Raw genomic sequence first — 17,580 nt, forward strand, 5'->3', positions numbered from 1 at the left:
CTTTAACACAAAAGGCCTCTATCTCCAGCAATGTCTGTTAAGCAGTACATCAATGGATTTCCTAACATTTTAATGTTTTCAAGTGATTCAATTTCAAGCAAGGATTTTAAAAATAAATACAGATAAGCCATTTTTAAATTCTCAATTTTTTTTTTTTTTTTTGAGACACAGCCTTGCTTTGTTGTCCAGGCTGGAGTGCGTTGGCATGATCTCAGCTCACTGCAACCTCTGCCTCCCAGGTTCAAGCAATTCTCCTGCCTCAGTCTCCTGAGTAGCTGGGATTACAGGTGCCCACCACCACACCCAGCTATTTTTTTGTATTTTTAGTAGAGATGCGGTTTCACCATGTTGGTCAGGCTGGTCTCAAACTCCTGACCTCAAGTGATCTGCCCGCCTCAGCCTCCCAAAGTGCTGGGATTACAGGCGTGAGTCACCGTGCCTGGCCTAAATTCTCAACTCTTTTTTTTTTTTTTTGAGATGGAGTCTCGCTCTGTCGCCCAGGCTGGAGTGCAATGGCGTGATCTTGGCTCACTGCAACCTCCGCCTCCTGGGTTCAAGTGATTCTCCTGCCTCAGCCTCCCAAGTAGCTGAGATTACAGGTGTCCACCACCATGCCTGGCTATTTTTTCTATTTTTAGTAGGGTTGGGATTTCACCATGTTGGCCAGGCTGGTCTCGAACTCCTGACCTCAGGAGATTCGCCTGTCCCAGCCTCCTAAAATGCTGGGATTACAGGCATGAATCACGGTGTCTGGCCTCTCAATTCATTTCTAATAGTCATAGCAAGTCATCACAAAGCCTAGGAGTCAGATTTCTTGCCTTCCAATCCTGGCTCTGCCACTTGTCAGCACTGTCCTCAGGCACGTGACTCAACTTCTCTGTGCCTAGGTTTCCTTATCCACTGTTATGGTCTGGCTCTGTGTCCCCACCCACATCTCACTTAGAATTGTAATAATCCCCATGTGTCATGGGAGGGACCCAGTAGGATGTAATTGAATCATGGGGGTGGGTTTCTCCCATGCTTTTCTCCTGGTAGTGAGTAAGTCTCACAATATCTGATGGTTTTATAAAGGGGAGTTCCCCTGCACATGCCCTCTTGCCTTCCATGTAAGACATGACTTTGCTCCTCCTTCATCTTCCACCATGATTGTGACGCCTCCCCAGCCATGTGGAATTGTGAGTCCATTAAACCTCTTTCCTTTATAAATTACCCAGTCTCAGGTATATCTTTATTAGTAGCCTGAGAATGGACTAATACATCTGTAAAATGGGATAACAGTAGTATATACCTCATAAGGTTGTAAGGATTAAGTGAGTTAATATTTGGGAAGTGTTCAGAATACTATGTGGCATACAGTAAGTGACATCTAAGTCCAGGCAATGTGCCAAGTGTTTCATGTTTTTTTATTCTACTTAATTTTCATTATGTCCTAGGAGATACCGAGCAACACTATCCCTATTTTACAGGCAAAGAAACTGGCTCAGAGATTAAAGCAACTGTCAATGAGTACATGCAGATCCTGGGCAGATCCAGGAGTCCAGCCTGCATCTCTCTGTGTATCCCTATGCTCCACACAGCCTCTGTATATGAGGCCTATCCACTTCTACCTATGGGGGTCTCCAAACATGGTCCTGGGCTAGGGCAACCTACAGATCTGAGCTCTTGCCTCAGGGAGCATGATTCTGTTTACAGGTTTAAGAAAGAATATTACTTTGGCTGGGCGCAGTTGCTCACATCTGTAACCCCAGCACTTTGGGAGGCTGAGGCAGGTGGATCACTTAAGGCCAGGAGTTCGAGACCAGCCTGGCCAACATGGTGAAACCCTGTCTCTACTAGAAATGCAGAAATTAGCCAGGCATGGTGGCACATGTCTGCAGTCCCAGCTACTCAGGTGACCGAGGGCACGAGAATCGCTTGAGCCCAGGAGGCAGAGGTTGCAGTGACAAAAATATATGCTTAAAAAAATTTGAGATAACAAATTAAAATCAAAATCAGAAACAAATAGCTTTCTAGAACATATTTTAATATAAGAGATACCCCTAACTTTATTTCACTTAATACTCAGAATATAGCATTACACTGTAAGCTAACATGAGCCATCCTTATACTTATTATCTAAGAAGAAGCTATCGTTTTGTGCTGAGAAGACCAAGAGAGAGTATTAATCAGGTATTATAATTGCTTCACTCTCTTTTCTACATCTTTTTGCACCTGCCAAATCTGAACAAAGATATGGCAAGAATAAATTCCATTGCTCTACTGCCACTAACTGCTGCACTCGTCACACTGCACTAGTATATAAAATGCTATACATTCTGTAACCTACTAGTTTTAAAATAAAGTTCTCTTTTCAAGAAGATTCATTCTAATTATTGTTACTTGCTCATTTATATTTTGTGCCTACTTCCAAAAAAGGATCCCTTCTCATTATGATCTGGCAGAGAGGCAAATCTGCTTCCAACTCGACAGCGTAGTGGTTGAAGCCACAGTGGGTAGTAAATGCTCCAGTTAGTACTGAGAGGGGACTTGGAGAGAAATTCCAGGCAAGCATTGCAGAGCTAGAGGATCTGGGATCAATCCTCTATGCCCTGGTCTAAGAAAGTCCTAGAAAACCCTAAAGGCCGGGCACGGTGGCTCATGCCTGTAATCCCAGCACTTTGGGAAGCTGAGGCGGGCGGATCACTTGAGGTCAGGGGCTCGTGACCAGCCTGGTCAACATGGTGAAACGCTGTCTCTACTAAAAATATAAAATATTAGCCAGGTACAGGTATGGTGGCATAAGCCTGTCGCCCCAGATACCTGGGAGGCTGAGGTGGGAGAATCACTTGAAACTAGGATGCGAAGGTTGCAGTGAGCCAAGATCGCACCACTGCACTCCAGCCTGGGTGACAGAGCTAGACTCCGTCTCAAAAAAAAAAAAAAAAGCCCAAAAATCCTAAGGCAGGGTCAGAACCTTATAGATTATAGCCTGTTTATCCTTGCAATACATTTTCTCAGTTATTAAAAAACAAACAAACAAACCCACTAAAAATAATGCATCTTTTTGACACAATTTGCCTTCCTGTCTCTTCTACAGACGCAGTGAATTGTGCACACAGGAAATGCCTTGATTGATGGGACTATTTTTTCTTTCCCTAGATAGAGAAATACACTCCACAGTGATGCACTTCGACGGTAGGAATCCCACTTCTACTTTCTAAGTACTTTTTCTAAAAGAATTTACCAACGATAAAAAGAGCAGGTTGAAATCTAAGTTGTGAAACCCTCAGGAAAGCCACCAGCAGTGCTGGGCACCAACAGTCTCCTCCCCTCATCATCCAGGGAATACAGCCTTTCTCTGAGTTTTCTGCTCTCTCAGAATAAGACTGAAAAACAATAGGCCAAGAGCCAAGAACAGTTTACTAGCTTTTCTTGGTGCATATAACTAGTAGCTGATAAACGTAAAACACAGTTCGAATAAATCTTTGCAAATATAGTATTATGCATCCTATAATTTATATATATATATACATATTTTTTAGATGGAGTTTTGCTCGTCGCCCAGGTTGGAGCGCAGTGGTGCAAGCTTGGCTCACTGCAACCTCCGCCTCCTGGGTTCAAGTGATTCTCCTGCCTCAGCCTCCCAAGTAGCTGGGATTATAGGCACCTGCCACCATGCCTGGCTAATTTTTATATTTTTTAGCAGAGACTGGGTTTCACCATGTTGGCCAGGCTGGACTCCAACTCCTGACCTCAGGTGATCCACCCACCTCAGCCTCCCACAGCGCTGGGATTACAGGCATGAGCCACTGCGCTGGCCACATCCTATACTATAGAACCAATGTATCTGTTTTTAATAATAAAATATTCTAAGCCTTACCAAATAATTTTTAGAAAATTCAAAAAGAGAAATTAACCAGCAGACATGTAATCCAAATTTCCTCTATCTGACTTTTCTTACAAAGTTACCAAAAAATCTCACAATCAGTACGTCTCTGTATTATGGATTGCATTTTATTATTTATAGGGTAGTCTATTTCTTCCACTAGATTACAAATTTCTTGTGGGCAAGTATCTTTGTGTACGGTAGCCATAAAGTCTGGAAATGAGTAATGTCACCATTTAAAAAAAAAATAGATGAAAGCCCCTTGATTACTTCTACTGGAATATGCTAAAAATTAAGGTTTAATCAGTGAGAATCAGACTCACAAAGAATCAGAGACAATACAAAGCAGACACATGTGCAGGGACTGGTGGGAATTCTGCATCAACGCATGTCTATTACAATGGTGCACAGCACACTGAACAACATATTGCCATAAAGGACAGGATACTGAACAGATCATGTGATGTCATGCAACACAGTAGGTACTGCAATGCAATATCAATAAGCCATTTATTAAACACATTCACTTGAGTTTCCTGACTGTAAGGACACCCTGTAGGTGCCCAACAAATATTTCTGAAGTGAAACTATAAGTCATTAACATCCCTCATGGTCTAAAATCTTCTCTGGAATCAACTTTTTTGCTAACAACATCGTAAGTTGTAGATGTCACTTAGAAAAGAAAGATAATGACAGTACAGGCAGGGATGAGAATGGAAACCTTGATTGGAAATCATTTGACGACATCTATAAAAAGCCTTAAGAATGTATATATCCTTGGACCCAGAAGGTCTATTTCCAGAAATTTATCTGAAATAAATAATTGATCAATCACACAATGACAAGGTCAAGAATATTCACTGCAGCATTCTTCAAAATATTTAAAAAAGAGAATGTACACAGTGCCTCATGCCTATAATCCCAGCAATTTGGGAGACTGAGGCAGGAGGATTGCTTGAGCCCAGGAGTTTGAGACCAGCCTAGACGATACAGCAAGACCCTGTCTCTACCAAAAAAAAAAAAAATATTGAAAAATAAGCTGTGCATGGTAGTGTATGCCTGTAGCCCCAGCTACTCAGGAAGCTGAAGTGGGAGGATCGCTTAAGCCTGGGAGGTTGAGGCTGCAGAGAGCCAAGATCATGCCACTGCACTCCAGCCTGGGTGACAAAGCAAGACCCTGTCTCAAAAAAAAAAAAAAAAAAAAGAGAGAGAGAGAGATTGTTTAGACAATTAGACTGTCTGTCTGAAGAACTGGAAGACAACTGAGAAGTCATTTCATTCCACAATTCCACTTTATGTAGGAGGGAACAGATACTTGGAGAAATTAAGGCACTTAACCAAATAAGGTCTCACAACTAGTTAGTGGCCGAACCAAGTTAGAAATTAGGTCACCTGAAAAGAATACTATGTCGACATGGCCTCAGTGAACTAGAACTCAATGGGAAGTAAAAGCAGAGAAATGGAAATATATTTTCCCAGAAACCTGTCAAGTGTTTAGCTATGTCCCTGACAGCAGTCACTGATGCATCTCTCAGGGTTTCCTACAGGAATGCTACGGGACCACAATGGTGCTTCGGAGGACCTCTATGCAGTCCAAATCACTGGATATGCCAGAAATCTGTCTCAAAGTGTTATCTCAGTGTATTGCTCAAGGCTGAGAACCAGCCTAAACGCTGATTGTATATACTGCATGTCATTGGTAGAAACTCTCAAATGAGCAGAGGAAGCAATGCAAAATGACACAAAGGACCTGGTCAGAAATAACCCATTAGCAGAAGGGGAAGCTGGGACTGTCTGCACCTGGACCGGCATTTACAGCTCGCGGGGTGAAAAGCCAAGAAGAAGCCAGGTTCTTAGGGGTCTCCCCCGATCAGCCTGGACTTGCCCTTGTCTCTTACCTCTTCTCTGCTAACATCCATGTTCCACACCGCAATTCCGCCGTCCGAGGAACAGGAGACGAGCTGCCTGGTGAGCTGAAGGTAGCACAGCGACTGCACCTTGTCACTGCAAACAGCACACACAACAGTCACTTGTCTCCATGCGGAAAAACACAGGAACCGTCTTCATTTAGGCTCAAATTGCTCTCCTCATTAAAATCAGCAAGTGGTATTTTACCACTGACTATTTAGCATGGTAAAATGAATTCTAGTATAAACTTTACTTGGCATTTTATAACTCATAATACAGAATGATACTTTCTATAAAATATACGACTACTTTCAAATCGGTCATTAAGAATTGTAGGCCAGAGATTTGATGAGGGCTATGGTTTTTGGGACCAATCAACATGATTTCCCTTTCAGATGCATAAGATTTACCTACTTGTTCAGAAACAAGAATGAAGGAGGTATAACTCCCCTACTGAACACAATTCATATGAACAAGGAGTCAAACACCACAAAGATCACTAGTGTGCACACACAAACACACACAGACACACACAGATGGGGTGAAGACCTCTGTCCCTCCTGCATGCCTGTCATACTACCCCTTAGGACGCCCAAGGAAACAAGCTCTTGGCCTGTTATACTTGTGTATAATATGTTTCCTCAGCTAATTTTCAGCTTGACTGTGATTATAGTAACAGCTGCAGCCTAGCCAAAAAGGAAAGAAAAGAAAGCAAGGTGAAGATGTATTTCTTTTTCTTTCAGGGCTACAGGGCAAGATCCTAAATATACAATGGTATCACTCAGGTGAATTCCACTGTCAAACTAGACAACATTTCTTAATTTAATATATTTTAGAATAAAAAAACAAAGAACAAAAAACAAGTTAGGCTCCCAGCTCAACAACAGCTTAGTATCATGTTACATGCAACCTTCCATGGTCAAAGTCCTCACCTGCATCTCTATCCTATGCCTGCCTTAACCAGATATTTCAACAGGGTGACTCCTTGAGAGAAAAAGTGGCAAGTGCTCTTTGGACTAAGGAGGAAGAAAGCCCTGCATTTGTTTTTTTTTTGTTTGTTTTGTTTCGTTTTTTGCTACTAAACATCAGATACTCGGGGCTAACAGAAAGCAGTTAAAAGTGAACTGAGCCCTATCAATGATAATTGCCATCTTAGAACGTGGGGTTTGCAGAAAGTGGTATCAGACTATTAATGCCTTTCACTAGCTCCCCACTAACTCGGATTCTTTCCCCACCCCCACAAGTGGTCACGCACTGATGGCCCTGAAGTAACAGCGTCCGGCCTTTCCTTCCTCCGATGTCCCACATGATGATGCTGTTGTCAGATGCTCCTGAGAAGAGTAACCGCTGAATAGGGTCCCACCAGAGGCAGGCGACACTACCTAGGGATTTGAGAGAGAGAGAGAGAGAGAGGGAGGCAGGGGAGAAGTAAAATATAACTCTACATCAGGACGTATACATTTGACAGCTGAAGACCAAACTAGGAGCAGCTGAGTCTTTAAGCAAAAAGGTACCTTCATGGTGTACAACCGGTCATTCAACCATGCTATCATGAGTCATACAGAAGACACAGCACCATTATCCACAGTCATAAGATTACAATTTTCAATGGTGCATCAAACTACTTTGGGCCGGGCATGGTGACTCACACTTGTAATCCCAGCACTTTGGGAGGCCAAGGAGGGCGAATCACTTGAAGCCAGGAGTTCAAGACTAGGCCTGGCCAACATGGTGAAACCCCATCTCTCCAAAAAAACAAATTAGCCAGGCATGGTGGCAGGCGCCTGTAATCCCAGCTACTCGGGAGGCTAAGGTGGGAGAATTGCTTGAACCCAGGAGGTGGAAGTTGCAGTGAGCCAAGATAGCACCACTGCACTCCAGCCTGGGTGACAGAGTGAGACTCTGTCTCAAAAAAAAAAAAAAAAAACTGCTTGTAATACAAAGATTTTTAAAGAAGTTTTTCCTTCTTCTGTGACAAAAATTACAAAGTAGCTTACATACAAAATGTTCAGAATGAAGAAAAAAATTGCTACTAATATTTAGTGACAAAAACCAGTAAAGTTTACTGTGTCCAACCTACACAAGATAAAAAATCTAGATTATTCTGGGTCTCTGGGACCTGGCAGGTGTTTTACCCCAAGATGTCTATGTTTAAGAAAATTACATTAAGTACCACAGAAAAAAGTCTGTTGTACACTACATAATTATGCCAAGTAATTTATGTGAAAAATCTGAACTTCACATTTCATACTTTGTATTGGCTAACTTATCAAATTTGAAACCCTTGGGGAAATCTTTCCTTCTACAGGTACATCTTTCAGTAGGTCCTTTCCTTGTTCATCGACTGCTGTTTGTCTAGAAAAAACATTAATCAACTTAGTAAAACTGAACCAGCCACACAAGCTAATAATAATTTTGGTAGGTATATAGAAAATTAATGATGCCATATTCAAAAGCAAACAGAAACTACTTTATCACATACACTTTCCAAAAACAGAACAAAAGTAGAAACAAATATTCTGCAAAGGCTTCAGGGGTTAGTTTCACATGACTTTCGACCCTGTGTAATCTATGTGCCATCCATTTCAGTTAGAGGCTTAAGAGCAGATAAATACGGTCTTTCAGCATGAAAACCAGTACCCATTCTGGTAGTTACTAGAACCCATTCTGCCTTTAGCAACCCTGAAAAAACTGACGAGCCTGGGGGTCATGAGAGAATTAGTCATAAACAGAAAGTGGTTTCTTCACGGGCCTCTGCTTTCCTGCCCAAAGCTATTTTAACTTGCTGTTCTCTTTTCTTCTTTTCCCCTACAGGGTCCTTGATTTGATATACTCCATTTCACCTAAATAGATTACATAGAAAGCATAGTGTACATTTATTATAACTTGTTACAACTGAAACGCTTACTATGGTCATAAATCAGTCCATCATTGATTCTTTCAGCAACTCCCCAGTTCTCCATAAACCAGATGGCCTCAAAGCTTGTACTTTGTGACACATATCAGAATGTGATCTTGTGATCTGTATGAAAACTGCAATCCATTACAGCTTAGCATCTGACATAGTTTAGACATGTGTCCCCTCTAAATTTCGCATATATATATATATATATTTTTTTTTTAAGACGGAGTCTCCCTCTGTCACCCAGGTTGGAGTGCAATGGCATGATCTTGGCTCACTGCAACCTCTGCCTCCCGGGTTCAAGAGATTCTCCTGCCTCAGCCTCCTTGAGTAGCTGGGACTACAGGCGCCTGCCAACACGTCCAGCTAATGTTTTTTGTATTTTTAGTACAGATGGGGTTTTGCCATGTTGCCAGGCTGGTCTCAAACTCCTGACCTCAAGTGATCTGCCCAACTCAGCCTCCCAAAGTGCTGGGATTACAGGTGTAAGCCATCGGGCCCAGCCTCTAAATTTCATGTTAAACTGTAATCCCCAATGTTGCAGGTGGGGCTTGGTAGCTGGCTCATGGGGGTGGATTTCTCACGAACGGTTTAGTGCCATCCCCTTGGTGCTCTCTTTGAGTCAGTAAATGAGCTCCCTTGAGATATGGTTGTTTAAAAGTGTGTGGCACCCCCACACGCCCACTCCTGCTTTTGTCATGTGACGTGCCTGTTCACACCTCACCTTCTGCTATGACTGTAAGCTTCCTAAGGCCCTCACCAGAAGCATGCCGGCACCATGCTTCCTGTACAGCCTGTAGATCCACGAACCAATTAAACCTCTTTTCTTTACAAATTACCCAGTCTTAGATATTTCTTTACTGCAATGCAAGAATGGCCCAATACAGCATCTAATGAAACCTCTTTATTACACGTGTATGTGGCGAGTCACTCAATACAATCAACGGACTTTAAAAACCCCTCCACAGAGCTTCACCAACCCACTGCACTACAGAAATGAAATTCCACCCAGTAATTCTTTTCCCTCAGTCCCTACACAGGGTATGTTTCCCAAGCAGAGGCTGAACCAGCCCACACATTTCTTCTAATTGTATTTATCAGGTCTTGCTCAGGGGCTTAGAAACTGACAAATTTTTTTAAAGTAATAACAACAATTCTTCCAAAAGGTTTTTACCAGTTAGAAGTAATTTTAAAGGTCTTCCCAGCACAATAACTTATTTTATTTTTATTTCTATTTTTTTGAGACAGAGTCTCAGTCTGTCACCCAGGCAGGAGTGTAGTGCTGTAATCTCGGCTCACTGCAACCTCTGCCCCCCAGGTTCAAGTGATTCTCCTGCCTCAGCCTTCCGAGTAGCTAGGGGTGGAATTACAGGTATGAGCCACCATGCCTGGCTAATTTTTGTATTCTTAGTAGAGAGGCAGTTCTGCTGTGTTGGCAGGCTGGTCTCGAACTCCTGGCCTCAAGTGGTACACCTAATTCGGCCCCCAAAGTGCTGGGATTACAGGTGTGAACCAATGTGCCAGCCATAACTTAATTTAAAAAGGTAAGCAACGTAGAAAGTATTATCCACACAAGCAATTTAGAAGGGATTTCGACAATATGAAATGAACCCATCACCCCACCTTCACTTAGTTTTCACTCTAAATCCCATATCTGGCCAATCAAAATGATCCCTGACAGATCATGAGGAACACAGCATTCATGAATCCACATAGTAGAGAACTGAATTTGGATGTCCAAGTTAGGCAAAAAAACCTCTTGGGTGATAATATAGCCTACCTTCATGTCCTTTGAGGGTTGTGATGACTGAACACGTGTTCTGTTCAAGCTTCAGCAGGGTGATCTGCCCAGAATAATCACCAACGAAAGCATACTGAGTGTCAAAGTCATATCTGAGGAGAAGCAGTCAAGGATGTAGAACAGAAATCACCTGAAAGTCCTCTCATAAGAGAGATACCAGCGTTAGTCAAAGTTAGTTTTCAAAGTTAGAAAACATGCATTTTAAAGAGAATAAGCATACACGTAAAACTATAACAAGAAAGGAAACACCCAACTGAAAAGCATGCAATATGTAAATACTGAAGGTAAAAATTAAAACAGCAGTTATTACTGAGAAAGTTTATATTCATTCATTCAACAGGAACTCATTGAGTGCCTGTTACTATATCAAGCAAGATCCCAGGAACTGGCAATAAAAAAAGAGCTGGTAGGGCAGACACACACGAAAACAAGTAGATATAATCAAGTACAATAAAGTGTCAAAGAGTAAAACTGATAACTACTGGGCTGGGTGCAGTGGCTCATGCCTGTAATCTCAGCATTTTGGGAAGCTGAGGCGGGCAGATCACTTGAGGTCAGGAGTTCAAGACCAACCTGGCCAACATGGTGAAACCCCATCTCTACTAAAAACACAAAAAATTAGCTGGGCGTGGTGGCACACGCCTGTAATCCCAGTTACTCAGGAGGCTGAGGCAAGAGAACAGCTTGAACCCAGGAGGCAGAGGTTGCAGTGAGCTGAGATGGTGCCACTGTACCACTCCAGCCTGGGTGACAGAGCAAGACTCTTTCTCAAAAAAAGAAAAAAAAAGGAAAAAAAAGAAAAAGAAATTGCTAACTACTGAAAACAGCAAGAAAGCTCTGAAACATAATGGTTATTTATGAAATATCTCTGAAAATAATGTAAATCTGACAGTAAATACCAGACATGAATCCATGTTTCTTTTGGCCTAGAGAATTTAGCTATAAATGAAAAGGATGATTCACTTTAAATTACTGTGGATAGTTTAATAATCCAAAACGCAGTTATTTGTAGCGGTAGTACATTTAAATTTAGAAAATATATTAACTATTGGTCACAACTCATTACTTTCTCGATTTGTGGTCATAGATATTTGTGGAAAACCAGAAATTTATACACGACATGTTAACTACTATTTGTAATAGGAAAGCTATTTACAATAGGATAACTATCACTCTTCCAAAACACGGGTCAAAAAGAGCACCGTAAACTAGGGCATGACTGTGATTCTGTGTCATTTTCTACAAAACCATTTTGAGAGGCCTAGCACGTAACAAAAACGCTTATGTAGCACATACTATATCAGAGTATTTTTTGCTTGTTTGATCCTAAAGTATATGATACTATTTTAAATATCTCATGCTGTGCATTCATTTGCAGCAAACATTTTAAAGAAAGGCTTTCAATGGACAGAATTTTACTAAGCCAGACATTCAACTCTGAGAGAGAAACTACTGCGGGGTGTCTGCCTGTTGTTGATAACCTTGATCTTGCCATCACTAAGATACACAGCAGGCAGAGGTATCCTTAGGTAAAGGCAAGCTCTACATGAAGCAAATTCCATGTAGTAGCAGGAATTTTTTAGGCCGTGATTTTTAGCATTTTGGGGGATCCTGAGCCATCTTTGAGAGTATTATAAGGATTATGGGTCCTCTCCACACAAAAAAAAGCATTAAGCAAAAGTTTTGTGTAAAACTCCTTGTAGCCCATTTAGGAACAAACCCCAGGGCTATAAACCCTTAATATTCAGTACATATACTTACAGAGTCTGCAAATAACCAATTACTAGAAGACAAGTTCCTTTTTTCCTTTCTTCGCACAATAAAAAGTCTTTCCATTAGAAACACAAAGACGTGAGAGGAAGGGTTTGCATTAATGGGCTTGGGTTTTCCACAATTTTGAATTAAAAACCTATAGCACCTCCCAGCACAGAACAATTCATTTCATTATTTTTAATAAACCCAATTTACAGCAAACTTACGGAAGTTCTCGGATTTTCAGTGAAATATGTATTAGGTTGGTGCAAAAGTAATTGCAATTTTTGCAATTACTTTCCATGGTAAAAAAAAAATGCAATTACTTTTGCACAAACTTAAATAGGTTTCATTCAGTCTTTAGATCTCAGTTAGCAATTTGGGATGAGATTCAGAACCAAACACTGAGAAGCAGAGGCCAGGGGAAGGAGAGGTCCGTGGCTCTGAAGGATACTGCAGACACGAAGCCCAGGACGTGAGGAAGTGCCTCCCGAGCATGTTCCCACTCCGCGTGCACATCCAGCTCACACACTTGTCGTGGCCGGTACTGATCACCCACTCTGTGGCCAAGCTGAAGATAATCGCAGACACCCGGTTCTGATGAGCTGCAGGAACAGAAAGGTGAACAGATGTCATCTCCAGAAACAGCACTCTATGGGGAAGAACTGAGGCTCAACCTCTCCATCTGCGCAGCCAGGGCACAGCTGTGTACAAGAGTGTACTGGAAATGCCTGTCCTCTGTGAATATATTTCAGACAACCCGCCCCAGCTCAACAACTCACTAGCACAGGCTCTCTCCAAGGCCGTGCCCTCTGCTCCCCACAGGCATGGCCACCAGAAGCTAGGAATCATTAAAGAGTAATGCTCAAGGAGAAATCAAATAATAGATTAGAGAATAGATTTTTTTGTTTTTGCTATGCTCAAGAGGACATTTTTACTTTGCTCTAAAAAACTGTATGAACAAGAACCATGTGGAAAGCAGCAGTTGTAACAGTGCAATGTTTAATCGTCTGTAACTTCAGTGTTTTGAACCTTCAGAAAACACTGGCATTCTAAGTAAGAGCAATGGCAGTTTTCTAAAATTAAAAAATGGTGTTATGTGTTTGGTTTCTGGAATACTTTTTTATCAGTGTGTAACATTTTATTATTTACAAAGACAAAGCTTTTGTAAAGTTCTCTGTTCCAAAATAACAGCTGAGAATGAGGAAGGTATTCTGTCTGTTACCTAACTCTGGAAATACTTCCAGGTCAATTATAAGCCACACCGGGGCAGTGTAACCTGACTTCAACTTCATCTGGTACAGAACTTTGCATGTAGTAGATGTTTAATAAGCATCCAGTCTGATGAATGAAGTCAAAGGCCAGACAGAGAAACTGCTGACCTTGCTCTCAGCTGTACAGACTGCTTAGGAAGAACTGAGGGACTCTCCCCAAAAGTCTACATGAAGGTCAGATTCATCCACTGCTAAAAGGTTACACTGAACACTTAAATACTCATGAAGGATTCTGAAACTTAAAGGATGCTATGATAGCTATTAATCTTAAATTCAGCTGGGCACAGTGGCTCACACCTATAATCCCAGCACTTTGGGAGGCCGAGGCAGGAGGATTGTTTGAGGCCAGGAGTTGGAGACCAGCCTGGGCAACAAAGCAAGACCCCACCTCTACAGAAAATTTTTTAAAACCAGCTGGGTATGGTGGCACTTGCCTGGAGTCCTAGCTACTCAGCAGGCTGAGATGGGAGGATCCCTTGAGCCCAGGAGTTGGAGGTTACATTGAGCTATGATTGCACCACTGCACTCCAGCCTGGGTAAGACAGCGAGACTCTGTCTCTAATTAAAAAATAAAAATTTAAAACTGAAAATAATGTTAAATTTGAGTAGGCCATATCTCATACGATCTGTCTCAGCGTCTGATGTGGAGCCTAATGCTTTTTCTGTTTTAATGATATTTAATTTCCATAAATACTTACAGGGTGTGTATTATTATACTGATTTTCAGATAAGAAAACTGAAATGCAAATATTATTTATAAAATATTTATAAATATATATTAAATATAAATATTAATATACGCCTAAAGTCTAATAAGTGATAGATTAATTTGGTCTGTCTCACTCAAAACACTTTTTCGACTAAATCCGTAGTTGTTAAACTCAGGCCAAACAGTCATAGGGTTTAAACTAGTTTGTGGTAAAGATGCTGTAGTGAATAGTCAACTATTTTTTCCTGGGAAGAGCCATCCTATTTCTAAGATTATATCCTTTCTGCTGTTTGGTTTTTTTCTGATATCCTTTCTTTTATGAAAGTATGGTGAGATATAGTCATGCTTATTTTGCTTCATTTTTAGTTTTTAAACTCTCACTTGGCAAAATAAAAAATACAGCAATCCCTATATTAGCCCTCCAAATGTTTTCTAAAGTGTTATTAATCAATGAAATATAAAGGTCCAAGAACCACTGCACAAGAAACCTATGCTGCCTTATAGCCCATAAAGAACTTTGACAACCAGCGGGGCGTGGTGGCTGATGCCTGTAATCCCAGCATTTTGGGAGGCCAAGGCAGGAGGATCACTTGGGGCCAAGAGCTCAAGACCAGCCTGGCCAACATGGTGAAACCCCTTCTCTACTAAAAATACAAAAAATTAGCTGGCCGTGGTGGCTCGCACCTGTAATCCCAGCTACTAGGTAGGCTGAGGCAGGAGAATTGACTGAACCCAGGAGGCAGAGGTTGCAGTGAGCCAAGATCGTGCCACTGCGCTCCAGTGTGGGCAACAGAGTGAGGCTCTCTCTCAAAAAAAAACAAACAAACAAAAAAAACCTTTGACAACCAAAATATAGATAATAATATGAGATGTGAATATGAAATAATTTGATCCTTAATGAAAAATGAAAAATACACACACACACACACACACACACACTTTTTTTTTTTTTTTTTAAAGGGACAGGATCTCACTCTGTTGCCCAGGCTGGAGTACAGTAGTCTGATGATGGTTCATTGTAATCTCTAACTCCTGGGCTCAAGTGATCCTCCCACCTCGGCCTCCCAAGTAGTTGGGACTACAGCGTGTGCCACCATGGCTGACTACATTTTTATAGCAGTATGGTCTCTCTATGTTGCCCAGGCTGGTCTCAAACTCCTCGGCTTCTCAAAGTGCTAGGATTACAGGTGGGAGCTACCACAACTGTCCAGATGAAATAATTTATTAAGGAATTTGCCTTTTGACAAAAACATTGACCAGGCATTTAAGGGTCTCCAAGCCTGGCATTTAAAGGTCTCCAAACTCGTAGGTATATACCTCATAAAGGAATTTACGGATTCTTGATTATTTTAAAGATAAACCTGCACATGATAGCTGAGAATTCAAAGTTGCTTCTGGTGTTATAATAACACCATAATGCTAGTACATTACTCAGTGCAAGATTGGAAAGTGTTATCATTCATTGTTACAAAACAGTTTCCCTGACCAACATACTCCAAGGACAAATGTATGGTCATTGTTATATCACTTTTCTCCTATTTTATTTATTGATTTATTTTTGAGAAGGAGTCTCGCTCTGTTGCCCAGGCAGGAGTGCAGTGGTGCGATTTTGGTTCCCTGCAACCTCTGCCTCCCGGGTTCAAGCGATTCTCCTGCCTCAGCCTCCTAAGTAGCTGGGACTACAGGCATGTGTCACCAGGCCCAGCTAATTTTTGTTATTTTTAGTAGAGACGGGTTTTCACCATGTTGGCCAGGCTGGCCTCAAACTCCTGACCTCAAGTGATGTACCTGCCTCAGGCTCCCAAAGTGCTGGGATTACAGGGGTGAGTCACCGTGCCTGGATGCTTTTCTCCTATTTTAAATTTGGAACAGGTGAAACAATATGTAGGGAAAAGCAATTTGGCCTTCTTATTAAAGTATCCTATTATTAGACCACATTTCACCAAGATGAACAACACATAACGTAAAACATCTACACTCTAATTTTTACCTTTATCCACAAGCATTAAGTATAAAATTTTAGAAATATAGAGTGAATAAAATGAGGCTAAATGTCATGTCCTCTGGTGAAGTTTCTGGGAATCAGCTAATTGCTCTGATGGGAATCCACAACTTAATCAAAATGCTTTAGTTTTGCAACTTCAATCTGAAGTTGTCATTGGGATCTTGCTTTTGTTAAGTTTTAAAATATTGAAATTTACAAAATAAAGTAAAAACTGAAAAAAAGGTATATGTCACAGATGCCACAAAGTATTGATAGCTTTGTAGTGAAAAGTGCTTACAATTCAGTTAGAAAACACTCCAGCTCCCTGGGAATATGCGTAAAATCATAAACGGACATTCAGAAAAGACAACAAATGGTCAACATTAAATAAAGCTTAAATCATTTTCAAATTGAGAACTTTCTTGACTATAAAACAGGAAAAAGAAATTATAAGGCAGCCATGTTGTGAAGACTTCATGAACAGGTATTCTCAGCTGCCATTCGCAGACTATAAAAACTTGCACTATTGCTGTGAAGCAGTCTGCAAAATAAATCTAGGGCACTTAAAAAACTTTTTAATGTCTGACCCGGTTATTCCACTTTGTAGGAATTTGTCTTAAAAAAAAATTCCTCACTGAGCACCTAGGGATTTGTCTTAAATAATTGGAATTATAGAATTTGGACAGGTGGTTCACACCTGAATTCTAGCACTTTGGGAGACTGAGGTGGGAGGGTCACTTAAGGTCAGGAGTTCGAGACCAGCCTGGGCTACATACTGAGACCTCATCTCCATTTAAACAAAACAAAATAAAATAGAAACAATGAATTATAGGATTAGAGTCAGAATAACAGTGGAGAATACCCACACACACACACGTGTATATACTTATTCAAGAGTACACACACACAATGTGTATACACATATCAAAAAATTGTACACTCAGTTATATACACACACATACATGTATGAAGAGTAGTGTGTTATCAAAAAAAATGGAAGCAGTACACATATCCAATAATAAAAGAATGGTTAATTAAATCTGATACATGTGCCTGATATACAAAATTTTAAATGTTAATGAGCAAGAAAAAGCTGAAATATCACTAAAAGACAAGTCTCTTGCATAGTGGGGGTAACAAAACTAAAAAGTTAATGTGAAAATCTAATTTTCATCATAAGAGATGATGTTCTAGTTTTGTGTATGTCTACATGTATGTGTACGCAAGATAATGTGTATTATAATTACCTGGGTAGGTCTTGATAAAGTTCATTTTATTAAAATCTTCAGAAACGTGAAATTCCTAAAAGCAAATGCACAAAATAAAAAATTAAAAAAGAGTTATGGTTTTAAAAAACAACAGAAACTTGACTTTCAAAAATGAAG

The 17,580-nt window shown here is 40.8% G+C and overlaps 1 protein-coding gene across 3 annotated transcripts in view; it reads right to left on the reverse strand.

Moving 5' to 3' along the window:
- WDFY1 (WD repeat and FYVE domain containing 1) overlaps positions 1–17,580 on the reverse strand; it is a 97,959-nt gene that overhangs the window by 41,164 nt on the left and 39,215 nt on the right. For all 3 annotated transcript variants that reach the window (XR_010109548.1, XR_010109547.1, XM_003818682.5), the window contains exons 4-8: positions 17,443–17,497; positions 12,683–12,833; positions 10,456–10,568; positions 7,029–7,155; positions 5,764–5,869 (exon numbers count right to left, since the gene is read on the reverse strand). Coding sequence is in view for 1 of the 3 variants with exons in the window: in XM_003818682.5 (XP_003818730.1) it covers positions 5,764–5,869; positions 7,029–7,155; positions 10,456–10,568; positions 12,683–12,833; positions 17,443–17,497 (552 nt within the window). In the remaining 2 variants the exon portion in view is untranslated. The remainder of the gene's footprint in view (positions 1–5,763; positions 5,870–7,028; positions 7,156–10,455; positions 10,569–12,682; positions 12,834–17,442; positions 17,498–17,580) is intronic.

Source organism: Pan paniscus, chromosome 13, assembly GCF_029289425.2.
Source record: "Pan paniscus chromosome 13, NHGRI_mPanPan1-v2.0_pri, whole genome shotgun sequence".
Taxonomy (NCBI): Eukaryota; Metazoa; Chordata; class Mammalia; order Primates; family Hominidae; genus Pan; species Pan paniscus.